The sequence below is a fragment of the Aulonocara stuartgranti genome, assembly GCF_965226115.1.
Source record: "Aulonocara stuartgranti genome assembly, chromosome: 12".
Lineage (NCBI taxonomy): Eukaryota > Metazoa > Chordata > Actinopteri > Cichliformes > Cichlidae > Aulonocara > Aulonocara stuartgranti.
This window is the reverse complement of record NC_138948.1, coordinates 32,629,834-32,657,780: the sequence shown is the minus strand read 5'-3', so window position 1 is coordinate 32,657,780 and position 27,947 is coordinate 32,629,834. Positions and strand designations below refer to the sequence as shown.

The following is a 27,947-nucleotide window of genomic DNA, read 5'->3' as shown; positions in this document are numbered from 1 at the left end:
ACATTCAAAGTCAATTAAAAGTCGCCTTTCTTGCCCGTTCCGATGCTCGCTTTCAACTTTGAAATGAGACCACTTGGACAACAGTAATGATAAATAATTGCAAATAGAGCACGTTTACAGAATTTAATGTCATTTTTATAGAGCACCTCTTATTTTAAGAAAAGATGGGCGAGACGATTTTTGAAACTAACTGCAAATTAAGCACACAATATTTAATATCTGTATTTTACCATTTTGATAAGACATATTTCAGTACTCCAAAACACTTTTATTATACTGCCAACATGCTTACAAGTAGTAAATCCAGGTTAGTGGATCATAATTAAACATAACTCTGTGGCAAACGCAGAGTTCAGCAGGCCATCAAGGAAGAAGTGACGTGCATTTCTGCAGTGTAAAGATTCACAAATGATTTTCTCCTTAATCTACAGTCACACAAAGCGCCAGGAAAATCTTTGGTGATGTTCTCAGATGATTCTGACGCTTATCACCCAGTTCCTCCTGATGTCCTCCACACCATCAACCCTCTGTCCTCCTCACAGTTTCTTCCTCAGCTTGCCTTTCTTATGGCCACCCCTTCCAAAACCTGACTTTTTAACTTCTCCGAGCCACTTTTTGTTCTTGGAGCGGAGCTTCCTCATCCCCCCGCCCTGCAGGAACTGGTGCTTCTGCTTTTTCTTGCGCTGCTTCATGATCTGATCCTTTGTTTTCAGCTCCGAGCGTGCTTTGTGGTCACCGGAGCTCTGTACGTTTGGACCTCGTCGGCCACGGCCACGACCTGGGAGAGGCACGACACAACAAAGAGGTTGGAGGTGTTGGGTCTAAACTCAGACCCCGCTGTATCCAAGACTTATTCCCATGAAAGAAAAACAAGGCAACAGTGTTCGATCGATTTCTTGCGCAAGGGAGGCCCCCTCATCTGTGTCCAGCACGACAATGAACCCCGATGATGGCCTCCTCTCGCTGCCTTTTATTGACAAACTTCAAACAATAGTTTACAAAACACCTCCCCCTGCAACCCCCTTTGGTTACAAAGACAAGGCACTGTATGTAAGTGTGTGTGTGTGGGTGTTATGTGAGAATGTGTGTGTGTGTGTGTGTGTGTGTGTGTGTGTGTGTGTGTGTGTGTGTGTGTGTGTGTTGATCAAAGGGTCATAAAACCTAAAAGCAGGAACAACATCCTTGGTCATAAAGAGGGTAGTCTTCCCCCACACCCAATGTATGGTTTACCAAAGATAACACAGTGAAACCATACAAAGGGTAGGAAGCTCTACCAAACATCAAACAGATCTTCAAAAGGACGTTCCTGTGATAAAACACTTCAACCTCCCACCAAGAACCTCGAGAATCTGGGGATGGGAGGAAAGAAAGAATTCCTTTCACAGAGTTAAAACAATGGACAAATGGTAAATATAAAAATGACAAATGTTTAACTATTTAATCTAACAGGAGGTTATAGCTCGCAAGGCTGGAAGAGGGACTTGAAGTATTTACCTTTAGAGTTGAGTTAAAACATGGTGGCTGATGTTCTATATTTAACAGGCAGACATGTTTGTGCTATTCATTTTGATGCCTTCCTACCTCTTGCTGGCTTCCTGCCTCCTCCGCCTGTTTCTCCATCTGATCCAGATCCTGTATCATCAATCTTGTATTTTTTCCTTCACTCCTCATAACTGACATGTCAGAGCGACATGTTGTCAAGTGATACAACATCTTCACAGTACAGCTTAATATTGTCATAGGAGTAGAGAAGAGGGTCATTGAGAGCAGTACACAGAGAAGCTTTTTGTTGGAAGGATACAAGTTCTTCCTGTTCTTCTTGTTACTGATAACCTGACCGCTGTCTGTTTTGATCTTCTTCTTCTGGTCTTCTTTTCCCGTTTCTCTCACAAAACGCTTCCTCTTACGGTCCCTAAAAAAAGAAGGGGGAGAAAAGACTTTAAATTATAGTTTGAAATGACCATTTGGTGGATACTGAGTCAAACATAGGGAAATTTGTACCATTTCATCATTTTCTTCTGCTGGTTAAGGCGATCGCCTTCATCTCCCATGAGATCAAGGACAGCTGAAGAGGCCTGCTGTTCAAAAGCACTGCCCTCTCCACCGAGACTCAACCTGTCGACGCATAACACAGGACAAAACAGCATAAAACACAAAGCCATTCACATTTTTTAAAGAAACAGATGCAACAGTTTAATGCCTCACCCTCTCTCAGAGTCAAAGTCTTTAGGTCTGTAAGGGATATAATACTCTTCATCTTTGCCTGACTGCCTCTTTTTCTTGGTCTTTGGTCGCTCTTCGCCATCTTCCTGCTGACCTCTTCTTTTACCACCTACCACTTCTGAAAACACCCCCTGGTGGAAATAGAAAGAATTACATGGTACAAAGTGACAAAGCATGATACAGAGATCCTACTATCTTCCTCTTCTAGTTTGTATACAACATCATCTACATCAAAACTGCACTTTATTTTGCTTCTTCTTCATCAGACAGCACAAACAACTTTCTCATTTTGACTCAAATATTGGTTTTGAATGAAAATGATGAAACAATCCTGGGTGTTTATTCAACTTGTGAGCAGGTTTTCTAATCCACCGTACTATTATTATTGACACTAGTACATGTTCGTGCTGCTGGCAAACTAATACACTCAAGAACATATAGCAAAGCAAAAAAGTGAAAAGTAGGTCTTGCCTACATAAATAAACATAAGACAGTTGTGAAACTTTGACATAGTAACATCTGCAGTAATATTTACACCTGTGATGACATCTCACCAGCATTAGCCTTATTTTGAAACCAAGATTGTTTACACAGAGTTTGTAATTGCAGAGAAATGCTCCATTTATTTTGGTCATTTCATTTTTGAGCAGGAAGCTCACCTTTCTTGTTATAGCCTTTAGACGAATAGAGAGATTTCCAATTAAATACATATTCTTTAAATAATGTTCCCTCTTATAAAAAGTAGGATAATTTAAAAAAAAAATTTAAAAAATGTATTATACCTCTATTACTTAGAAAAAAAATGTTTTTTTTCTGTTGTCTGTTATATAACGTTAGTGATGCTCGTTTCAATTCATTTCTTAATCAGCTAAACAGGTCAGTTAAGAAACAGTCAAATATTAAGTTAAATTTGAAAACAGTTTAAAAAAAAATATCCCCATTCCAAAATGTCACATGACAATCTCATTGGCTCACGGAGTTATGATGTCACTACACGATCCTTTGAAGTTTTTCCTTAAACAGGGGTGACACACAGCAGTTTTTTAGTTCGTGTCTTCGCAGCATTTGTGTTTGCAGCCTTCACACGTTCACCACAGAAACTTTTGGAAACCTTTTCAGAGTTGTCGTGTACAACCTTCAACATGTATCCAACAAGACACCAACCAAGGCAAAAAGATTACGCCGCTTCTCCTTCCTGTCGTGGCCGGCCAATTTCCCCAAATGACCTCTTAGCCGTCCAAAGGGCATTACATGACAGTAAGAAGGAAAACTACCATCTCCAGAATAAAATTCAACAGATTGAAGAAGAGAAACTTCAACTGGAGGAGAAGTGTAGACAGATGGAAGCGCAAAATAAGAACCTGGAAGAAAGACAAAAACGCCAGCCCGACATAAATATTATTAATGAGGGTTGGGGAATCAAGTTTGGACAAGCCCGAGAGCAGATTGTCTTCCTAATTAAGGAAAACAAGCAAAAGAGCGTGGAACTAAAGGAGATGTCCAACCAGCTTAAAGACAGCAAAGCTACTGTTGAGAAGACAGAATGGGATCTCCAATATATGGACCAAATGAATCGGCTGCTCCAAACAAACTTCGATGAAGCTGTGAAAAAAAATGAAGAAATCCTCCAACAGAAGGAAGAACAGGAGAAAAAGCAAAGAGACATGGAGCACAAACTCAAAGTCACGGAGGAAAAATACAGAATGCTGAAAGAGAAGGTGGATGATACTCTGCGCCAAAATAAAGACCTTCTTCACGAGAAAAAGCAACTAGAAGGGGAAAAAGAAAAACTGGACAAACAATGCTCGCACATGCAGAAAAGGATGGAGCAAATGGCGAGAAACAACTCCGAGCTCACTAAGGGGATATTGTTGGAATACAACAACTTGAAGCGCAAACACACTGAAATGCAGGCGCAAAAGCAAGAACAAGACAACATACATGACGACCTGCAGCGTACGCTCCAAGATATCCACAAAAGAAATGAGGAGCTACAAGACATGTACAAAGAAGTACAACAAAGAAACGCAGACATGCACAAGGACAAGATAATGCAGGAGGAAACATCCAAAGAGCTCAGGGAAAAGCTTGAAGAAAAACAAGCAACGTTGGAAGAGGTGGAGAAAACGTGCAAGAAGCTTGAGAAACAAAACAAAGAAACCATCGATGAGTTGAGAACCCTCATCCTGGAAAAAAAAGCTCTTGTAGAAAACTGCATGAAAAAGAAGAACAAACGCTTCCGCTGGCCCTGGAGGAGGAACTCTACTGCTTCCTCAGCAGGTGTAGCCTCGTCTTGCTCCACCTCTGTTCACCTCCCCAACCAGTCCCGGCAGTTGACTGTCCCCTCCTGAGCCTGGTTCTGCCGGAGGTTTCTGCCCGTTTAAAGGCAGTTTTTCCTCCCCACTGTCGCCTAGTGCGTGCTCAGAGGGGATTGTTGGGGTTTTCTCTCCTCTACCTTGTTTCATTATTTACTTAACGTTTTGTTCTTACTTCATTTTACCTTGTTTCATTATTTACTTGTTAACGTTTTGTTCTTACTTCATTTTACCTTGTTTCATTATTTACTTGTTAACGTTTTGTTCTTACTTCATTTGACCTTGTTTCATTATTTACTTGTTGACGTTTTGTTCTTACTTCATTTTACCTTGTTTCATTATTTACTTGTTGACGTTTTGTTCTTACTTCATTTTACCTTGTTTCATTATTTACTTGTTTAACTTTTTCTTTTTCAACTTATTCATAAAACAATAAACCAATTGAATTTATCCTTTGAGTATTTTTCATCTTTTCATCTATAACTTTTTCAAACATTCATATCTGTCGTTTATCTTCTTCTTGAAACCTCATAAATGGTGAAGGAAAAATCCTGGAACATGGTTTGAAACACTGAAATTGTTTCAGCTGAAACCGGCAAAGTCATACGTGTGTGTGTGTGTGTGTGTGTGTGTGTGTGTGTGTGTTACTCTGTACATGAAACAACTTTGTAGAAAACCATTTTCCTGTCGAAACATTAGCAAACACAAACAAAGTGTTATTAACAAACGAATTACTAATATCCCTCTCTATGATAGTGATTTATTTTCTTACGGGATTAAAACTGTAAATTTTACCAAACTAAAGAAAGTAATACAAAGTAATAAAACTTTTTATCATTTAGTTAAGATCCAACATCCATTCTTTTCATAGTTGGTTGCTACCACCAGAGGGCGACATGGAGTACTTTTACCCATGTAGAGAAACATAAACGCTCATATATTACACACGCACCAACATTTTACTGTCTATTACTACATCAGTCTGTTTACATTAAACTGATATTGATAAATAAACTCACAAATATAGCTTCATGAATTTGGTAACGTCCTGTAAGTCATATTGTCAAATGCTTTTGTTCCAAAATAAAAAGGCTGTTGAAATAATGATTGGTGTGGTTTTTACAGGTGAATGAGCAGCAGAATAACTACAGAGAATCTGTGAATACATGAATGACCTTTTGTAATATGCCTTTAGCCTATTAGTGCCCTGAAAGAGTGGAGATTTTACCTATTTTAGCAAAATGATCTACAAACTGTATGGGTGAATATAGGAGCTTGTTAACAGGTTAGCATGTCCAACTAACAGACAGGAAAATGAGCTATGTATTTTTTAGATATCATGTTATCAGCTGACCACTGAAAGCTCTTTCTGCATATATCTTCTACACGTTCTGTCTCTTGTCACGTGTGTGTTTATATTTAAATCATGTATGTTGATTATTTAAATATGCTTTTTCATTCATTTTTAAAAAATGTCAACAGCTGTCGTTTACAGATTCATTGTTTACTATATGCTATATATATATATATGAACATGAACAAAACTGAAAACACTGGGTCACCGACCCAGGAACCCTGACAATATGTATTTTACCTGGTTAATGTGTGTGGCGGGGCGTGGTCTGCAGCGCCGCTGCAGGGGAGGCGGACGCACCTGAGCGGCACCCGCGATCACGCCTCGGCGCCTTAACGTCTGTGCTCTCTATGCTGTTGTGTTGGTATGTGTCGGGCTGTGAGCTTTAACACCGGCTGTATGCATACAGCAACCGTGTGTGAAAAGTGGTCAATAAAGAGAAGCTGTAAAGCGTGTTCATGGAAACATCGTTGGGTCTGCCGTGATATGTTTACAATGGGACTTCTGCTCCTGAATCTCTGCGCACAGCGTCTGCAAATCGGAGCTGTATGAAGTCACTTTCATCTTTACGCAGGACTGAAAGCTGTCATCTGTGAGGCGTGAGCGGTGTTTGTTTTTAACATAGTTCACGGTGGAGCTGCTGACATAATGTGGATCCGAAGATTGATAATTAGCCTACCTGGGGTTGAAAGTCTCGATAAATGCACGGCGTTTTGGCGGGTATATCGGCTTCCGCAAGTGTGACGCTTATTTTGAGCGTTCAAAAACTTATGTGTGTGCCAAGGTGTTTCTTTGGAGCGCACTCACCTAATATTCGGCACACGTCGTCACAGTTCTGGTTGATTTCATGTAACCATCGTTTTACATTGACAAAGGACTCCGCACTCGTGACGTCATATACCACTATGACCCCATGTGTTCCCCTGTAATATCTAAAGACAGAAGAAAGGGGAAACAGTCAGCTTACAGTTTGCGAAAAAGATCAATTGAATTCATTTTAATTTTATTCATATAATGCTAAATCACAACAACAGTCGCCTCAAGGCGCTTTAAATTGTGGGGTTAAGACCCTACAATAATACAGAAAAAATCCCTAACAGTCATATAACACCCTTTGAGCAAGAACTTGGTGACATTGGAAGAAACCACCAACAGAACCAGGCTCAGTGAGGGGCCTCCGTCTGCTGTGACTAGTTAGATAAAATATTTCTAATTAGCTGAACAGTTATAACGACTTCTACTTTTACTACAGAGAAATGGTAGTATAGCAGCAAGACTAGAGAACGCTAAAACTGTTGGCCGAAGAGTATGAACAACAGTATAACTGATTACCTAAAGATAAAGGATAACAGACAGGGTAAAACATGGACGTAGCTTCGGTGGCGGAAAAAAACCCTTTGACCTGCATTTTTTCTGAACACCACATTATGGTGATGGAAAGTAACCGACAAATTTAAAAATAAATCTAAAAGTAATGCCTCAATAGAAACTGTTAGACAGGATTAATGAATAAACAGCAGAGATAGTTTGGTAAAGGTAATAACAAATAAAAGGAATTATTAAAGCTAAAGTTGGCAAATAAATATGTAAAAAATAATTTGTTAAAGTTAATAGATGAAAATAAAACACACAGCAGAAATGGCTAACACACAAAACAGACTGGAAAATTAAAAAAAAAGAAAAAGAAAAAAAAAGGCCAACAGGATTGATGTGTGAAGAGTTTTTGATACAACTACACCGTGTAACAGTTTAAGTATGCTATGGCCTGACCTTCGGTATAATTTTAATTTCAAGTCATCCCTAACTTTCTGAGCGAATAACTAATGTTATCCAGCAAAGGGAAAGACACTTGAAGGGGCACAACTTAATAAATACATTCATCAGGACAGAGTGTATGACTGTGTGAAGGAAAAAGCAACAGCACCACATTTATACCGCACAGACAAATGAACTGGCTTCAAAAACAGAGGCCAGATCTGAGAGAGTGCATCCCCAGTACCAATGCACTACGCCAAACAAACACAAAGAAACTTTTGTCAGGGATTCTCTGTGTGTGTGTGTGTGTGTGTGGTGACAGTTTGGGGATACAGCTTGTTTTGATAGGGTTTGGTGGCATCAAGGATTTACATCACACTATGTTATTAATGTAAATTAACATTATTGGGCATGATTTTCAATACCATAAAAAACTATTCTTACTGGGGGGGGTTAAATGACAATTCTACAATTCTTATGTGTGTGCAACAGAGGTGTGCAAAATACAATAACATAAGAACAAGCAAAATATACGAATGGGTAAATCTGAGAATTATAAGAATAAATATATGTACAAATATAAGAGTGTATGTTAGGGCTGTTCGATATAACGATATATATCAAATGACGATATAAAAATGTCTATCGTTTCCTATTACGCTATCGTTTGTTTCGTGATGTCGTAAAATAAACTGTTTACAGCAGTATTTTTCATCGTTTTGACGGTCACCTTAGTGGCTATATTAATTTCTTAAAGTTCTCTCTTTCTCTTATATTTAATATAACCACACTATGGGCGGGCAAGTGCCTGTTTTTACGTGTTTTCGTTAGCAACAATGACGGTAAAACCATCGCGTGGTTCCGCTGTACGCTTGTTTGTTTTCCACGTAAACCTTTCACAATAAAGCTCAAGATCCTGTTGAGACTTTTCAAAACAAACTGAATCACATGAGAGAGTATGCAGAGTTTACAGATGAGAAGCAAACAAAGAGCCGTCAGACTCAAACTATATGTATACACCTGCCCGCCTTCGTAAACAACTAAATGCTATGTTGCCCTATCATTTTTTGATTGGTCCACATGGTATATTTTTTCACCAATAGGAAAGGCTGGGGGAGTTGGGAGGGGGACTGAGTGCTTTCTAGTGTTTTTCCTTATAAAAACCGTTTCTTCCCGCAGTAAATATAAACAACGATAGTATTCAGGAAGAAAACCTGCATATATTATACTGAACATAAAGTTGTTTGCAAAACTTGTGCATAATTTTTACAAATGTACAACTTCTATTCGCATTTCAAGTTATGAAAACAATTCCTTAAACATGTTTGTGGCTTTTACAGTAAAAATGACAAGTATTTTCTACTCGGATTTTGAATTTTTTTTGTCTGAATTTAGATCTATTGTGCAAATATAGTATAAATGAAAAATTAACTCAAATTTCAGATATTTGAGGTTGTGCCAAAAAAAAAAGAAGAAGATTTTTTTAAAGGTGAAATATAGAGGTAAAATCTAAAGTAGTCAAAAACGGCCAATTATACTCTGGACCCCAGAGGGTTACTAAATACATTTACATGTCTTGGTGACTGCAGCTGGAACCTTGGCAAAAAGTGTATGTGTGTGTGTGGAATGCTAGCTACCAGCATTCATAATATAATAGTTACAATAGCAACAGTAACCAGGGGGGTGGGGCTTAAATGACAGAACAAAGACAGGCTACCATGATGTCACATGCCAGGCCACTATGATGTCACATGCCAGGCCACCATGATGTCACATGCCAGGCCATAAAAATCTATAAATAGGGGTGCCTCGACACACAGTTGTAGAATTCCCTTGCAGGTGATTTTAAGCTAGCGATTGAATTGTGTTTTCAGATGAAAGCGCTTATAACCTTCTCCCAAAGTAGAGTACTCTTCCTCCACCCAAACCTAAAATGTATATTTCTAAATACAGGGAAGCAATTGTATTAGAAAATAAATATAAAAATGAACACAGGACCATGGTGCCAAGAACAGTTAAGGCCCCATCTCATCGCGAAATGTGCCCACAGAGGCCAGAAGGCGAAAAACCTGAACACACATTCAGGAAAAAACCAGAACACACAGGCATGAAGAAAGTCATGGCTCAACCTGCTTGTGTGGATACACGCAAAGGGGACAAGCAGCTCCTTGAGAAATCTGGACTTGTCCCCTTTTATTTACAGAAAAACGATTACAGAATCGTTCCAGGCTACCTGCGTAGAAGAAAGGCAGAGAAAGAAAAGGCTAAGCAGGACAATGATGCCTGGTTAACAAAACAACAGGAAACAGTTAAACCACTGGCCGAACAGGAGAAACAAAACATTCTCCAGGGCCTAAAGAGGAGGTTTAATGAGCTAAACTTTGAATATCAATCCCTCCCTTTTACTATCTCCCCTTCACAGCACAAAAAATACAATTACAAAATGTTTCTCGAAGAGGCAATGAGTCAAGTTGAAAAAGACATTGCCCTTTTTGAGGAACATAAATACATTTACGTAGGCAGGGAAGATGCATCTGACGAACAACAGTTACAGCGGACTCCACTGCCACCCATTAGACCGAAAAAGACAAAGTTGACACCCGCTCCTCAAGTCACACAACCAACGAAAAAGGAAACTTTCTCGACCGACAACCTACCACCTTTTCGTAGGATGTGTGTTCCACCTATATCCAGAAGTGGAAAGCAACCTATTCCCATGACTGAGAACCTTCACAGACAACCTATTCCCACCCAACTAGTTATAATTCCACGACCTAGTCCTGTCCCTCTGCCACCTATTTGTAAAAAAGCTGAATCTACACCCCGACCACCTGTAAGACCTCCAATGAAACGAGGTGTAACACCCATCCTTCCACCCATTTCCACCAAAAAGCTGTAGTGCTGTACCGTTAGAGTAGTTTTTTAACTACCTAACCCCCAACCGGTCTTGACAGAAGCCGCACCATCTGAGCCTGGTTCTGTCGAAGGTTTCTTCTTTTTAAGACAAAGGAGTTTTTCCTTCCCACCGTCGCCCAGTGCTTGCTCAGATGGGATCATTTGATTGTTGGGGTTTTCTTAAACATAAATTGGCCTATTGAAAAAATGTAGTGGTTCTTACTACATTTTATTTTCAATAGACCAATTTATGTTCAAAAAAAAAAAAATTACAGCAGAAAAGAAAGCATGGGAGACATCTGATGCATTTCATTGCTTTTTAAAAAATAATTTATAATTTATCTGGAACAAATAAAAGAAAGTAAAAATAATCTTTTGTGGATTCTTTTTCTTCAATAAGTAGTAGAATAGGCAGTTCTTTATACATAAAGCGTAGTGTTTTGTTAAAAAATAAAGTGGCACAGCGGCACTGTGTTAAAGGCCTGTGTTTTTACCATCAGCGTGACAGCACCGTGCCGCCTTTGCAGTTTTAAGGCCCAGGGAAACAAGCCTGCCAGCGCTCTGTAGCGGCTGTGACCGCTGCCGATAAGGAAAGGCTGCTCTTCATAGAGGACTCAAGCTCGGGGAAACGTTTTCTGGTCGACTCTGGCTCCCAGAAGAGCCTCTGGAACTCTTGTGTCGTCTTTACAATGGTATATTATTTAATCTCAAAAAAAACAAAATAAAAAAAAATTGGAGATTTCCCGTATCACATAACATGTGCAGGTACACTGGTACAGCACATGTGAGCGAAATTCTTATGTGTGTGCAACAGAGGTGTGCAAAATACAATAACATAAGAACAAGCAAAATATACGAATGGGTAAATCTGAGAATTATAAGAATAAATATATGTACAAATATAAGAGTGTATGTTAGGGCTGTTCGATATAACGATATATATCAAATGACGATATAAAAATGTCTATCGTTTCCTATTACGCTATCGTTTGTTTCGTGATGTCGTAAAATAAACTGTTTACAGCAGTATTTTTCATCGTTTTGACGGTCACCTTAGTGGCTATATTAATTTCTTAAAGTTCTCTCTTTCTCTTATATTTAATATAACCACACTATGGGCGGGCAAGTGCCTGTTTTTACGTGTTTTCGTTAGCAACAATGACGGTAAAACCATCGCGTGGTTCCGCTGTACGCTTGTTTGTTTTCCACGTAAACCTTTCACAATAAAGCTCAAGATCCTGTTGAGACTTTTCAAAACAAACTGAATCACATGAGAGAGTATGCAGAGTTTACAGATGAGAAGCAAACAAAGAGCCGTCAGACTCAAACTATATGTATACACCTGCCCGCCTTCGTAAACAACTAAATGCTATGTTGCCCTATCATTTTTTGATTGGTCCACATGGTATATTTTTTCACCAATAGGAAAGGCTGGGGGAGTTGGGAGGGGGACTGAGTGCTTTCTAGTGTTTTTCCTTATAAAAACCGTTTCTTCCCGCAGTAAATATAAACAACGATAGTATTCAGGAAGAAAACCTGCATATATTATACTGAACATAAAGTTGTTTGCAAAACTTGTGCATAATTTTTACAAATGTACAACTTCTATTCGCATTTCAAGTTATGAAAACAATTCCTTAAACATGTTTGTGGCTTTTACAGTAAAAATGACAAGTATTTTCTACTCGGATTTTGAATTTTTTTTGTCTGAATTTAGATCTATTGTGCAAATATAGTATAAATGAAAAATTAACTCAAATTTCAGATATTTGAGGTTGTGCCAAAAAAAAAAGAAGAAGATTTTTTTAAAGGTGAAATATAGAGGTAAAATCTAAAGTAGTCAAAAACGGCCAATTATACTCTGGACCCCAGAGGGTTACTAAATACATTTACATGTCTTGGTGACTGCAGCTGGAACCTTGGCAAAAAGTGTATGTGTGTGTGTGGAATGCTAGCTACCAGCATTCATAATATAATAGTTACAATAGCAACAGTAACCAGGGGGGTGGGGCTTAAATGACAGAACAAAGACAGGCTACCATGATGTCACATGCCAGGCCACTATGATGTCACATGCCAGGCCACCATGATGTCACATGCCAGGCCATAAAAATCTATAAATAGGGGTGCCTCGACACACAGTTGTAGAATTCCCTTGCAGGTGATTTTAAGCTAGCGATTGAATTGTGTTTTCAGATGAAAGCGCTTATAACCTTCTCCCAAAGTAGAGTACTCTTCCTCCACCCAAACCTAAAATGTATATTTCTAAATACAGGGAAGCAATTGTATTAGAAAATAAATATAAAAATGAACACAGGACCATGGTGCCAAGAACAGTTAAGGCCCCATCTCATCGCGAAATGTGCCCACAGAGGCCAGAAGGCGAAAAACCTGAACACACATTCAGGAAAAAACCAGAACACACAGGCATGAAGAAAGTCATGGCTCAACCTGCTTGTGTGGATACACGCAAAGGGGACAAGCAGCTCCTTGAGAAATCTGGACTTGTCCCCTTTTATTTACAGAAAAACGATTACAGAATCGTTCCAGGCTACCTGCGTAGAAGAAAGGCAGAGAAAGAAAAGGCTAAGCAGGACAATGATGCCTGGTTAACAAAACAACAGGAAACAGTTAAACCACTGGCCGAACAGGAGAAACAAAACATTCTCCAGGGCCTAAAGAGGAGGTTTAATGAGCTAAACTTTGAATATCAATCCCTCCCTTTTACTATCTCCCCTTCACAGCACAAAAAATACAATTACAAAATGTTTCTCGAAGAGGCAATGAGTCAAGTTGAAAAAGACATTGCCCTTTTTGAGGAACATAAATACATTTACGTAGGCAGGGAAGATGCATCTGACGAACAACAGTTACAGCGGACTCCACTGCCACCCATTAGACCGAAAAAGACAAAGTTGACACCCGCTCCTCAAGTCACACAACCAACGAAAAAGGAAACTTTCTCGACCGACAACCTACCACCTTTTCGTAGGATGTGTGTTCCACCTATATCCAGAAGTGGAAAGCAACCTATTCCCATGACTGAGAACCTTCACAGACAACCTATTCCCACCCAACTAGTTATAATTCCACGACCTAGTCCTGTCCCTCTGCCACCTATTTGTAAAAAAGCTGAATCTACACCCCGACCACCTGTAAGACCTCCAATGAAACGAGGTGTAACACCCATCCTTCCACCCATTTCCACCAAAAAGCTGTAGTGCTGTACCGTTAGAGTAGTTTTTTAACTACCTAACCCCCAACCGGTCTTGACAGAAGCCGCACCATCTGAGCCTGGTTCTGTCGAAGGTTTCTTCTTTTTAAGACAAAGGAGTTTTTCCTTCCCACCGTCGCCCAGTGCTTGCTCAGATGGGATCATTTGATTGTTGGGGTTTTCTTAAACATAAATTGGCCTATTGAAAAAATGTAGTGGTTCTTACTACATTTTATTTTCAATAGACCAATTTATGTTCAAAAAAAAAAAATTACAGCAGAAAAGAAAGCATGGGAGACATCTGATGCATTTCATTGCTTTTTAAAAAATAATTTATAATTTATCTGGAACAAATAAAAGAAAGTAAAAATAATCTTTTGTGGATTCTTTTTCTTCAATAAGTAGTAGAATAGGCAGTTCTTTATACATAAAGCGTAGTGTTTTGTTAAAAAATAAAGTGGCACAGCAGCACTGTGTTAAAGGCCTGTGTTTTTACCATCAGCGTGACAGCACCGTGCCGCCTTTGCAGTTTTAAGGCCCAGGGAAACAAGCCTGCCAGCGCTCTGTAGCGGCTGTGACCGCTGCCGATAAGGAAAGGCTGCTCTTCATAGAGGACTCAAGCTCGGGGAAACGTTTTCTGGTCGACTCTGGCTCCCAGAAGAGCCTCTGGAACTCTTGTGTCGTCTTTACAATGGTATATTATTTAATCTCAAAAAAAACAAAATAAAAAAAAATTGGAGATTTCCCGTATCACATAACATGTGCAGGTACACTGGTACAGCACATGTGAGCGAAATTCTTATGTGTGTGCAACAGAGGTGTGCAAAATACAATAACATAAGAACAAGCAAAATATACGAATGGGTAAATCTGAGAATTATAAGAATAAATATATGTACAAATATAAGAGTGTATGTTAGGGCTGTTCGATATAACGATATATATCAAATGACGATATAAAAATGTCTATCGTTTCCTATTACGCTATCGTTTGTTTCGTGATGTCGTAAAATAAACTGTTTACAGCAGTATTTTTCATCGTTTTGACGGTCACCTTAGTGGCTATATTAATTTCTTAAAGTTCTCTCTTTCTCTTATATTTAATATAACCACACTATGGGCGGGCAAGTGCCTGTTTTTACGTGTTTTCGTTAGCAACAATGACGGTAAAACCATCGCGTGGTTCCGCTGTACGCTTGTTTGTTTTCCACGTAAACCTTTCACAATAAAGCTCAAGATCCTGTTGAGACTTTTCAAAACAAACTGAATCACATGAGAGAGTATGCAGAGTTTACAGATGAGAAGCAAACAAAGAGCCGTCAGACTCAAACTATATGTATACACCTGCCCGCCTTCGTAAACAACTAAATGCTATGTTGCCCTATCATTTTTTGATTGGTCCACATGGTATATTTTTTCACCAATAGGAAAGGCTGGGGGAGTTGGGAGGGGGACTGAGTGCTTTCTAGTGTTTTTCCTTATAAAAACCGTTTCTTCCCGCAGTAAATATAAACAACGATAGTATTCAGGAAGAAAACCTGCATATATTATACTGAACATAAAGTTGTTTGCAAAACTTGTGCATAATTTTTACAAATGTACAACTTCTATTCGCATTTCAAGTTATGAAAACAATTCCTTAAACATGTTTGTGGCTTTTACAGTAAAAATGACAAGTATTTTCTACTCGGATTTTGAATTTTTTTTGTCTGAATTTAGATCTATTGTGCAAATATAGTATAAATGAAAAATTAACTCAAATTTCAGATATTTGAGGTTGTGCCAAAAAAAAAAAGAAGAAGATTTTTTTAAAGGTGAAATATAGAGGTAAAATCTAAAGTAGTCAAAAACGGCCAATTATACTCTGGACCCCAGAGGGTTACTAAATACATTTACATGTCTTGGTGACTGCAGCTGGAACCTTGGCAAAAAGTGTATGTGTGTGTGTGGAATGCTAGCTACCAGCATTCATAATATAATAGTTACAATAGCAACAGTAACCAGGGGGGTGGGGCTTAAATGACAGAACAAAGACAGGCTACCATGATGTCACATGCCAGGCCACTATGATGTCACATGCCAGGCCACCATGATGTCACATGCCAGGCCATAAAAATCTATAAATAGGGGTGCCTCGACACACAGTTGTAGAATTCCCTTGCAGGTGATTTTAAGCTAGCGATTGAATTGTGTTTTCAGATGAAAGCGCTTATAACCTTCTCCCAAAGTAGAGTACTCTTCCTCCACCCAAACCTAAAATGTATATTTCTAAATACAGGGAAGCAATTGTATTAGAAAATAAATATAAAAATGAACACAGGACCATGGTGCCAAGAACAGTTAAGGCCCCATCTCATCGCGAAATGTGCCCACAGAGGCCAGAAGGCGAAAAACCTGAACACACATTCAGGAAAAAACCAGAACACACAGGCATGAAGAAAGTCATGGCTCAACCTGCTTGTGTGGATACACGCAAAGGGGACAAGCAGCTCCTTGAGAAATCTGGACTTGTCCCCTTTTATTTACAGAAAAACGATTACAGAATCGTTCCAGGCTACCTGCGTAGAAGAAAGGCAGAGAAAGAAAAGGCTAAGCAGGACAATGATGCCTGGTTAACAAAACAACAGGAAACAGTTAAACCACTGGCCGAACAGGAGAAACAAAACATTCTCCAGGGCCTAAAGAGGAGGTTTAATGAGCTAAACTTTGAATATCAATCCCTCCCTTTTACTATCTCCCCTTCACAGCACAAAAAATACAATTACAAAATGTTTCTCGAAGAGGCAATGAGTCAAGTTGAAAAAGACATTGCCCTTTTTGAGGAACATAAATACATTTACGTAGGCAGGGAAGATGCATCTGACGAACAACAGTTACAGCGGACTCCACTGCCACCCATTAGACCGAAAAAGACAAAGTTGACACCCGCTCCTCAAGTCACACAACCAACGAAAAAGGAAACTTTCTCGACCGACAACCTACCACCTTTTCGTAGGATGTGTGTTCCACCTATATCCAGAAGTGGAAAGCAACCTATTCCCATGACTGAGAACCTTCACAGACAACCTATTCCCACCCAACTAGTTATAATTCCACGACCTAGTCCTGTCCCTCTGCCACCTATTTGTAAAAAAGCTGAATCTACACCCCGACCACCTGTAAGACCTCCAATGAAACGAGGTGTAACACCCATCCTTCCACCCATTTCCACCAAAAAGCTGTAGTGCTGTACCGTTAGAGTAGTTTTTTAACTACCTAACCCCCAACCGGTCTTGACAGAAGCCGCACCATCTGAGCCTGGTTCTGTCGAAGGTTTCTTCTTTTTAAGACAAAGGAGTTTTTCCTTCCCACCGTCGCCCAGTGCTTGCTCAGATGGGATCATTTGATTGTTGGGGTTTTCTTAAACATAAATTGGCCTATTGAAAAAATGTAGTGGTTCTTACTACATTTTATTTTCAATAGACCAATTTATGTTCAAAAAAAAAAAATTACAGCAGAAAAGAAAGCATGGGAGACATCTGATGCATTTCATTGCTTTTTAAAAAATAATTTATAATTTATCTGGAACAAATAAAAGAAAGTAAAAATAATCTTTTGTGGATTCTTTTTCTTCAATAAGTAGTAGAATAGGCAGTTCTTTATACATAAAGCGTAGTGTTTTGTTAAAAAATAAAGTGGCACAGCAGCACTGTGTTAAAGGCCTGTGTTTTTACCATCAGCGTGACAGCACCGTGCCGCCTTTGCAGTTTTAAGGCCCAGGGAAACAAGCCTGCCAGCGCTCTGTAGCGGCTGTGACCGCTGCCGATAAGGAAAGGCTGCTCTTCATAGAGGACTCAAGCTCGGGGAAACGTTTTCTGGTCGACTCTGGCTCCCAGAAGAGCCTCTGGAACTCTTGTGTCGTCTTTACAATGGTATATTATTTAATCTCAAAAAAAACAAAATAAAAAAAAATTGGAGATTTCCCGTATCACATAACATGTGCAGGTACACTGGTACAGCACATGTGAGCGAAATTCTTATGTGTGTGCAACAGAGGTGTGCAAAATACAATAACATAAGAACAAGCAAAATATACGAATGGGTAAATCTGAGAATTATAAGAATAAATATATGTACAAATATAAGAGTGTATGTTAGGGCTGTTCGATATAACGATATATATCAAATGACGATATAAAAATGTCTATCGTTTCCTATTACGCTATCGTTTGTTTCGTGATGTCGTAAAATAAACTGTTTACAGCAGTATTTTTCATCGTTTTGACGGTCACCTTAGTGGCTATATTAATTTCTTAAAGTTCTCTCTTTCTCTTATATTTAATATAACCACACTATGGGCGGGCAAGTGCCTGTTTTTACGTGTTTTCGTTAGCAACAATGACGGTAAAACCATCGCGTGGTTCCGCTGTACGCTTGTTTGTTTTCCACGTAAACCTTTCACAATAAAGCTCAAGATCCTGTTGAGACTTTTCAAAACAAACTGAATCACATGAGAGAGTATGCAGAGTTTACAGATGAGAAGCAAACAAAGAGCCGTCAGACTCAAACTATATGTATACACCTGCCCGCCTTCGTAAACAACTAAATGCTATGTTGCCCTATCATTTTTTGATTGGTCCACATGGTATATTTTTTCACCAATAGGAAAGGCTGGGGGAGTTGGGAGGGGGACTGAGTGCTTTCTAGTGTTTTTCCTTATAAAAACCGTTTCTTCCCGCAGTAAATATAAACAACGATAGTATTCAGGAAGAAAACCTGCATATATTATACTGAACATAAAGTTGTTTGCAAAACTTGTGCATAATTTTTACAAATGTACAACTTCTATTCGCATTTCAAGTTATGAAAACAATTCCTTAAACATGTTTGTGGCTTTTACAGTAAAAATGACAAGTATTTTCTACTCGGATTTTGAATTTTTTTTGTCTGAATTTAGATCTATTGTGCAAATATAGTATAAATGAAAAATTAACTCAAATTTCAGATATTTGAGGTTGTGCCAAAAAAAAAAAGAAGAAGATTTTTTTAAAGGTGAAATATAGAGGTAAAATCTAAAGTAGTCAAAAACGGCCAATTATACTCTGGACCCCAGAGGGTTACTAAATACATTTACATGTCTTGGTGACTGCAGCTGGAACCTTGGCAAAAAGTGTATGTGTGTGTGTGGAATGCTAGCTACCAGCATTCATAATATAATAGTTACAATAGCAACAGTAACCAGGGGGGTGGGGCTTAAATGACAGAACAAAGACAGGCTACCATGATGTCACATGCCAGGCCACTATGATGTCACATGCCAGGCCACCATGATGTCACATGCCAGGCCATAAAAATCTATAAATAGGGGTGCCTCGACACACAGTTGTAGAATTCCCTTGCAGGTGATTTTAAGCTAGCGATTGAATTGTGTTTTCAGATGAAAGCGCTTATAACCTTCTCCCAAAGTAGAGTACTCTTCCTCCACCCAAACCTAAAATGTATATTTCTAAATACAGGGAAGCAATTGTATTAGAAAATAAATATAAAAATGAACACAGGACCATGGTGCCAAGAACAGTTAAGGCCCCATCTCATCGCGAAATGTGCCCACAGAGGCCAGAAGGCGAAAAACCTGAACACACATTCAGGAAAAAACCAGAACACACAGGCATGAAGAAAGTCATGGCTCAACCTGCTTGTGTGGATACACGCAAAGGGGACAAGCAGCTCCTTGAGAAATCTGGACTTGTCCCCTTTTATTTACAGAAAAACGATTACAGAATCGTTCCAGGCTACCTGCGTAGAAGAAAGGCAGAGAAAGAAAAGGCTAAGCAGGACAATGATGCCTGGTTAACAAAACAACAGGAAACAGTTAAACCACTGGCCGAACAGGAGAAACAAAACATTCTCCAGGGCCTAAAGAGGAGGTTTAATGAGCTAAACTTTGAATATCAATCCCTCCCTTTTACTATCTCCCCTTCACAGCACAAAAAATACAATTACAAAATGTTTCTCGAAGAGGCAATGAGTCAAGTTGAAAAAGACATTGCCCTTTTTGAGGAACATAAATACATTTACGTAGGCAGGGAAGATGCATCTGACGAACAACAGTTACAGCGGACTCCACTGCCACCCATTAGACCGAAAAAGACAAAGTTGACACCCGCTCCTCAAGTCACACAACCAACGAAAAAGGAAACTTTCTCGACCGACAACCTACCACCTTTTCGTAGGATGTGTGTTCCACCTATATCCAGAAGTGGAAAGCAACCTATTCCCATGACTGAGAACCTTCACAGACAACCTATTCCCACCCAACTAGTTATAATTCCACGACCTAGTCCTGTCCCTCTGCCACCTATTTGTAAAAAAGCTGAATCTACACCCCGACCACCTGTAAGACCTCCAATGAAACGAGGTGTAACACCCATCCTTCCACCCATTTCCACCAAAAAGCTGTAGTGCTGTACCGTTAGAGTAGTTTTTTAACTACCTAACCCCCAACCGGTCTTGACAGAAGCCGCACCATCTGAGCCTGGTTCTGTCGAAGGTTTCTTCTTTTTAAGACAAAGGAGTTTTTCCTTCCCACCGTCGCCCAGTGCTTGCTCAGATGGGATCATTTGATTGTTGGGGTTTTCTTAAACATAAATTGGCCTATTGAAAAAATGTAGTGGTTCTTACTACATTTTATTTTCAATAGACCAATTTATGTTCAAAAAAAAAAAATTACAGCAGAAAAGAAAGCATGGGAGACATCTGATGCATTTCATTGCTTTTTAAAAAATAATTTATAATTTATCTGGAACAAATAAAAGAAAGTAAAAATAATCTTTTGTGGATTCTTTTTCTTCAATAAGTAGTAGAATAGGCAGTTCTTTATACATAAAGCGTAGTGTTTTGTTAAAAAATAAAGTGGCACAGCGGCACTGTGTTAAAGGCCTGTGTTTTTACCATCAGCGTGACAGCGTTGTGTTGTTTTTAAGTACTGTATAATACTTAAATATGATCAGTTAGACAAAACCAGCTGATGACAAATGTTTTGTCTTGCTTTGTTTTATATTTGGGACAGTTCTTAACCCAGTTTACAGCATGATTTAGCAGATATACATTTGCCCTTCTAAACAGAGAATGTTTCAATTTCACAGGTTTCACCTCAATTCTTTTATCTGCTGAACTAGAACACTTCAAAATGTGTGACAGTACCAGTAGATAACCACATTTCTGCAAGTTTGTTTTTTGCTTGTTCAGCAACTTCAGCAAGTGGTTATTGATGTATCATACTTTCTTCAGTCGTGATGGATTCTTTTTTCAGACAGGGTAAAACATCAGGATGGTGGCTAATACGGAAAGAAAAATGGATGGTGACAGAAAAACAGAGATAGCTTATACTAGACAGAATGGCCTGCATCCCTTGCTGTGTTCTTTTAATTCTTCAGCAAGGCATTTGATGATGACTATGGGTTCTGGACTTCATGTAAATAATTTTCATCCAAATACTAAAAACAATCCTTATGCAACTTTGTCCAATTCATAACTGGGTACTAAAAGGGCTTCAATTCATGAACAGATGATGCAAGACTTCTGTTTAACATCTTTAATAAAAGCTACGAGTGGAAACTTTCATTTAACATCAAGTCTTGGCAGCATACAGAAGTAAAATATGTAAAAAAAATTGAAATTGCCCAACATTTACAGATTTAATGTGCTATATGTGCATGCCGTTGAATGCATATGTATAGGTTTGTGCATGAGTTTTCTAAGGCTGTGTTGTCATTCTCAGTTTAAGAAGCAGCACAAATACAATGGGCCTGCTGAGCCTGACAGCCATAAGCATCCGTCATAATGAAACTACCTTTAATGAAACAAGCTCAGGAACTGCCCCTAGACACACACACACCTACAAGTTAAGCACACTAATAACTCATATATATAATCTGTGAAATCTCACATAGAGTGCATTTTGGATGTAACAAGAGCACATCACAAGAAAGCAACAACAAATAAATAAATAAATAAATGACACCCCGCTAAACAATAAATATATCACCAGTGTTGGGACTAACGCGTTATTAAGTAACGCATTACAGTAACTACGTTATTATTGTGGTAACGAGCACGGTAACTAGTTATTATGCCAAAACCAGGAACGCGTTACTCGTTACTGGGATTTAGATAGGCTCGTTATTCGTTACTTCGTGTGGTGGCTATCGCGGAGCTTCCACAGATTCAATAACATTAGCAAGTGGTGGAAGCCAGCAGGTGGATGAGAGAAAGGGAGGCAAGAGGAGAGACCCGAAGCGGCCGCCGGTCCCAGTGTCAGGTGAACTGAACTTCAGGTAAGAAGTTATAACCTGCAGTCCATCTGGGTCAGATATGAACCAAGTTTAGGTGGAGTTTATTTTCGTTATGCTGACTTTTTTGTACTGCGTGCTAGCTAGCATGACGGAGTTTCTATACAGCTGGGTGGGTGCTATGTTACTGATGTTGAACTTTATTTTGTTCATAAGGTTAATTATTAGAGTTGCCAACCGTCCCGTAAAAAACAGAATCGTCTGGTATTCAGAGAAAATATTACGCGTTTCTTATTGAGGTGAAAAGGAACAGTTTGTCCCGGACTTCAGCTACAATGAAAAAGACACAAAGCTGGAGTTATTCTGTGTTTACGCTGCACAGCTGCCTCTTCTTCTCTCATCCTCTCACCCTCCCTCTCCTGTTTTTACTTCAATCATGAAACTGATCAATGATCAGCTGATCGGCTTTTCTCTCTTGTTTATTTATCGCCCACTTTGCGGCAGAAAGAGGAAACCAACGGATGTCGCGGTAAACAACAGCAGCACTTTTAAGCTTGATCAGCTGTTGTTAGAATTTATTTAATATTAATTTCTAGTATCAGCTGATGTTTGCTGGAGCCACAGCTGTAAAGCTGCTGGTCATGATGTCGGTTTGGAGATGTGGTGAGTGGGAAACATGAAGATGAAACCAGGAGATGTCCTTACTGAATCATCAGAGCTGTGATGGAGAAACAGGTTTACCTTTTAGTTAACATGAATGAGTTGAAGGGAAGTTATGAACTGTTTCTGAGAGATAAATAACACCAGGATCCTTTTCTAAGCAGCTGACAGCTGGTAACTGTGCAGGGGCGGGTCTAGCAAAGTGTTGCCAGGGGTCCATGTAGGGAATTAAAAGGGAAAGGGGGGCACAAGGAAATACTTTCTTATTCTCATTTAAAATGTCTCACTTTTAAAAAAATAATTATCTGAGTCTTACAACAAACAATTGATAGATTGATGCATATATACCATCAGAACAGTGTACATCACTGTCACAACAGTATTTATTTTCATTCAAAGGCTTTATGATTTTTCCTATAATGGTGGGCCGGTCTCTAGTCAAAATGCCCGGGACGATTTTTTTGTCCCAGTCCAGCCCTGTATGCAGCTCATCTGCAGTCTGGTGTTACCTACATCTTCCTATTCAGAAGGCAGAATTTCCGAGTTCTGAGTACAATCGAAAGCACCACGACTGCAGTTTTTGTGTTGGATGTAAAAAGCAGGCTAGGATAGAATCAGGCGTGGGATTTCTCTCGTGGAAATGTGCACATTATTTTTTCCTTTCTATTGGTAGGTGGCACAGTGCACTTGTGGTAAGTAAGCAAGCTAGAAGAAGAATCTTGCTGGGTATCCAGTTACGGAAGCAACACATTAACAAGAGAATTCTGAGTAAAACCAAAGTTACTTTCCCTAGTAACTAGTTACTCTGAAAGTAACGAGTAACTTGAAGTAACTGAATTACTTTTGATAGAAGTAACTAGTAATGTAACTAAGTTACTCATTTAAAGTAACTTACCCAACACTGTATATCACAGAACTTAACTTTGAGTGAGAAAAAAAGAGAAATAGTCTGGAAACAGATGAATTTTCAGTCACTGACACAGTGGGAGTTCTGGCAGACACGTTGCACTAAGAAATGTCTTATTTTTAGAGACTGACCTGAATGTATGTTAGATACTGGTCAACACTGGAGCACTTTGGGATGCTGTAGCCCTTGTAGAAGCTAAATGCAGGTCCAAACATTTCCTCACTGAACCACACCTTGGCAAAGGTGTTGAGGAGGCGCTTGTCATAGTCGTCGGTCACACGACCACCGTATTGAATCTCTCCAATCATGTATCGAACTGTGTTCCAGGACACACCCTAAGGAGATGATAAAACAGTGATAAAGGATGACAAAAAAATTGTTCATGAATGTGCAATATAATTTGTGAGCAGACTGAATACATACACAGTCAGAAAGCTCTAAAACTCCCAGCAGATGGCTGTTGTTGATAAGTATTTACAATATCCTTTCTTTAAATCTCAACCCTTTTAACATTTTTTTATGGTCAAGAGTCCTAATCACACAGAATAATAAGCATTACTCTACCTACCTTCTTAATATCCATGTCATCAAGATGGTTTTGAACAAACTGGACAGTGGCATTAAAATCAGCCTGGTTGAACTCATAGGGAATATTCCATCCCAGGGGGCCATATTTCCTTCTCTCCTGAACTGTGCTGTGAAGAAAGGCTACTGCATACAGCATCGGCCTCCACTGCGCCATGTTACTGACATCCAAAAGGTCCTGGTTTATACCTGGTCAGGGACATGCAGGTCAAAAAGATGTACTGCATGCCCAAAAGGAGGCTAAGTGTAACATCTACAGAAATGTATTGAAATAATCCATAACTGAATAAAGTCAGTTACTTCTAAAACCAAGCATTGCACAAACATGCACACACAGATTTCCTTTTTAGCGAACAGTTAGGATTTGTTGCGTAAATGTGGGAGAAAAGATAGTGAACTGAATATGTCAGTCAAAATAATACCTTCTTTCTGATATAATACCAAACTGCAATTACTAATCGAAATCAGAATTCCCTAGCAGATCATTACATGGAGAAACCTTTGGAATGCAAGCGCGCGGATCCACACAGGTATGCACACGGGTGTTCACTGCTCGTAGACCCAAATTACACCTTTCTTGGCTGCTACTTCGACGCACATCTGTCCTGCGTGCTGCACAACAACATTGAATATTTAGTATTTACTGCTGTTTACACTTAGCTAGATTAATGCGATGGTGTTGTGTTTAGTATGTTGCTTTGTTTTTTTTTTCTGCTTGTTTTCTATAAAAAAAAAAAAAAAAATTCAAGCTGTAGATACGATCTCAATTCCCCTCCAGGAACCATGTCATCTGAGCCAGGAAAAGACAGCTGGTTTCTACATTTTAAAGATTCTTTTCTTTCTTCACCCTTGTTTTGGACCAAAACACAGACTAGATAACTCAGACTTGTTTAAAATTTTACTAACCTTGGGTAACATGGGTAAAAAACAAAATCCGGAATACAATAAATATAGCATCAAACAGGTGTTTCTCCCACATTTCCATCTTTTTATTCACTTACTTATTCCTATCATGGATATCACGAAGTAGAGGTGTTTTGTATATCTGCATCTCCAAATGTACACATCAATATTGGAATATATTTCATTCTCTTAGGTCCTCTTTCTTTATCACATAGATAAATTGGATCTATTAAACTGGCTAGTATTTCTGGACTTCTTTAATGTGAGCTTAAGTGAGCCAAACCTACCGCCATATGTCCTCTTAAGCCCTGCCTTGAGGCCCTGTGGTGGTTCATTGGTGAACTTGATGGACATCTGGAGAAGTGTGATGGGAAAGTGTCTGTGGACCTCAGTGGTCATCCAAAGGCGGAAGCTGTTGTTGACAAAGTCTGTCTCTGTCACAGTGTCCATGAGCTCATCCATGAAGTCCAAACCCAGGTGGCAATTCTGGAGTAAGGCCCAGCCACCCTGGGGACAAACACAGTAGTATGCCTATCATCCATGACGAAGACTATAAATGAGGAGTTCAAGAAAACCCTAAATAATTTCTATAAATTCCAAACCACATTTTTAGAGACAGAACATCTGTATTGCTAAAACAGCAGTAATATCTCACCACTCACATTAGCCATAGTTTGCTGCAGAAGCTTGCGTGCGTGGACCTCTTGTCCTTGACCCATGGATACATAACGGGTCTCGATTTTCAGCTTCTTCCCGAGTGCTATAATGGAGTCAGTTGGATCTGAGCCCATTGAAAGGAAGCAGATGAGAGGTGTTCGTGGGTCCGACTCCTCCCACATCTTCTCTAAATCAAGAATCACCCCTTCAGTGTATTTCTCCCCTACTGCGTCCATTATGTATTTACGGGCCTAAAGGAAAGAATATGATGCAAAGCAGATGTAATTTTTTAAATGCTTTGTAATGCAAAGAGTTGAGCAAAGTAGTCCAATAGTATATATTGGAATAAATTTACTTTCTAGAAAGCTGAGAACTGAGATAATTCTTCAAAGCATTTTCTTTACTGGCTAACTCTTTTTACCCTTAAGGCTAGGGCAACTGTGGACTGGACTGTGAGTTTAACTAAATAAATTGGACTCCAGGCTTGTCTTCAGTGGGCCAGAAAGTTATCCATCAGTAAAACTGAATATCTTTTAGCCACTGTAAATATTCAGGCACAGCAGGCTGGAGGGTGAAAGCTGTATAACAACAAGTTACACAAGCTGCTTCTTATCTCAAGAAGAGCTTTGACCAAGCAGCTTTCAGTGAAGATTAAGAGATTATACATTCTTGTTTTGTGGTCCGTGTCTCATTTATGTAGCTGTATTTTTAAGTCAGGAGGTATCGCTTCCCAAGCTTTAAGCCATTAACTCTCAGATTAGCAACTTTAAGCCTTTTCTCTTTCTTTAGTGGTAATTATTAATTTTAATTGCAGTCTACAGTATACTATTGAAAATGCACTATGATAGAAATGAGAAAAGTAGATTTACATTGCCTGTTCTACTTGTTGTGTTGTATATTATAAAGTAGGCAAAAGCATGACCAAAAAACAGACCAGACAACCAATGTTTGGCTTTCTAATTAAAGAAAATGGATTGGGTGACCCTTAGCCATCCTATGCTGCTATAGGCTGGTTAGACTCTTCTGATGCTTTTAAAGTTTACACTGCGATATTCATACTGTTAATATTTCCCTTCTCACTCCTGTAGTTTATGTTTTGTCCTTGGTCTCTCTATGTTCTCCTTTTCTCTCTCCTCTTTACCCCTCACCAGTCGCAGTAGATGGCCTCCCTTTCTGAACCTAAACCAGCTTCTGCCAAGGACCCGATCATTAATTCTGGAGCACCGTCACCAAAGGCTTGTTCACAGGGGAACTTATAACAGTTATTACAATATTAATGTTCCAAGGAACTTTTTGTTTTGAATTGGCATTATATAAAGAAAACTGAATTTAATCATTGTATCTGTCCTCTATAGCCATGCATAAACATGTCTCTCCTTACTTGTGCGATGGTCCTGTCAGGACACCAGCAGCGTATGAGGAGCAGCCGTCTAAAACAGTCAAGAGACTGGTCATAGGAGTTTGGGACTACTTCCTCCTCTGGGGCCTCCTTGTCAAACCAAGCCTTCCACTGTTTCTCGTTACGACTTATCTGTAAGAAGACTTATCTGTGACAAAAAGCTCTGACGTGGGAAACAAATATAAAACAGGGCAAAACTTTAACTGCATTACAGCACATCAAAATCTGCAGAAAAGATAAAAGAATACTGTGAACACTTCAAACATATTTAGACACAAAGTGATCTTCAAAGTGGCCAACAAAAGAAAGCTAATAAGTAACAACAAAAAAAGACAAAAGAAGGATGAAATGTACCCTGTTTGACTATGTGCACTCCCTCGCTCTCTCTCTGTGTCTCGTCTCCCTTAACTGTTTCCGTGTCCCCCTCGTTGTCTCCTCCCGTTATCTCCCTGGTCCGTCTCATCTCCCTGAATTTTCTTTCCTCCCAGCTCCCGTGTCAAGTTGTGTGACTTGGTCTCTGTCTTAGTGATTCCTGGTTTACTTTGATAGTCTTCTGTCTGGTGTGCATCATGTTCAGTTTTGTGTCCCCGTGTCTCGTTAGTTAGATCACGTTCGGCTGGGTCCCCTCCAGTAGTTTGTTCCCTCGTTTGCCCTGGTGTGTATTTATGTCTGCGTCTCCCTCTGTCCTGTGTCGTGATCTCCCTCATTTCCCCGCTGTGTGCTCTGCCTGCCTGTGTAGTTCATGTGTATTCCCAGTTTAATAAGTTTTGTATTCCTGGCGTCCAGCAATAAAGCTGTTCTGAGTGTGAG

General features: G+C 39.3%; 2 protein-coding genes across 3 annotated transcripts in view; both read right to left on the bottom strand.

Moving 5' to 3' along the window:
* The window catches only part of LOC309718791 (dynein axonemal heavy chain 5-like), a gene marked incomplete at its 5' end in the record, with an annotated part of 128,249 nt that overhangs the window by 43,092 nt on the left and 57,210 nt on the right, over positions 1-27,947 (bottom strand).
* Positions 284-27,838, bottom strand: LOC309718797 (dynein axonemal heavy chain 5-like). 2 transcript variants are annotated; one of them, XM_082554365.1, is made up of 12 exons: positions 27,547-27,838; positions 27,120-27,269; positions 25,744-25,989; positions 25,369-25,588; positions 24,162-24,367; positions 23,721-23,928; positions 6,700-6,824; positions 2,206-2,354; positions 2,002-2,115; positions 1,802-1,912; positions 1,582-1,673; positions 284-778 (listed from the first exon to the last, which is right to left on the bottom strand). In XM_082554365.1, the coding sequence occupies exons 1-7, from the start codon at positions 27,598-27,600 to the stop codon at positions 6,796-6,798; spliced, it is 1,113 nt and encodes a 370-aa protein (XP_082410491.1). In that variant the 5' UTR covers positions 27,601-27,838; the 3' UTR covers positions 284-778; positions 1,582-1,673; positions 1,802-1,912; positions 2,002-2,115; positions 2,206-2,354; positions 6,700-6,795. The 2 variants fall into 2 exon arrangements, with proteins under 2 accessions (XP_082410491.1, XP_082410490.1); XM_082554364.1 differs by having other exon boundaries at positions 23,725-23,928.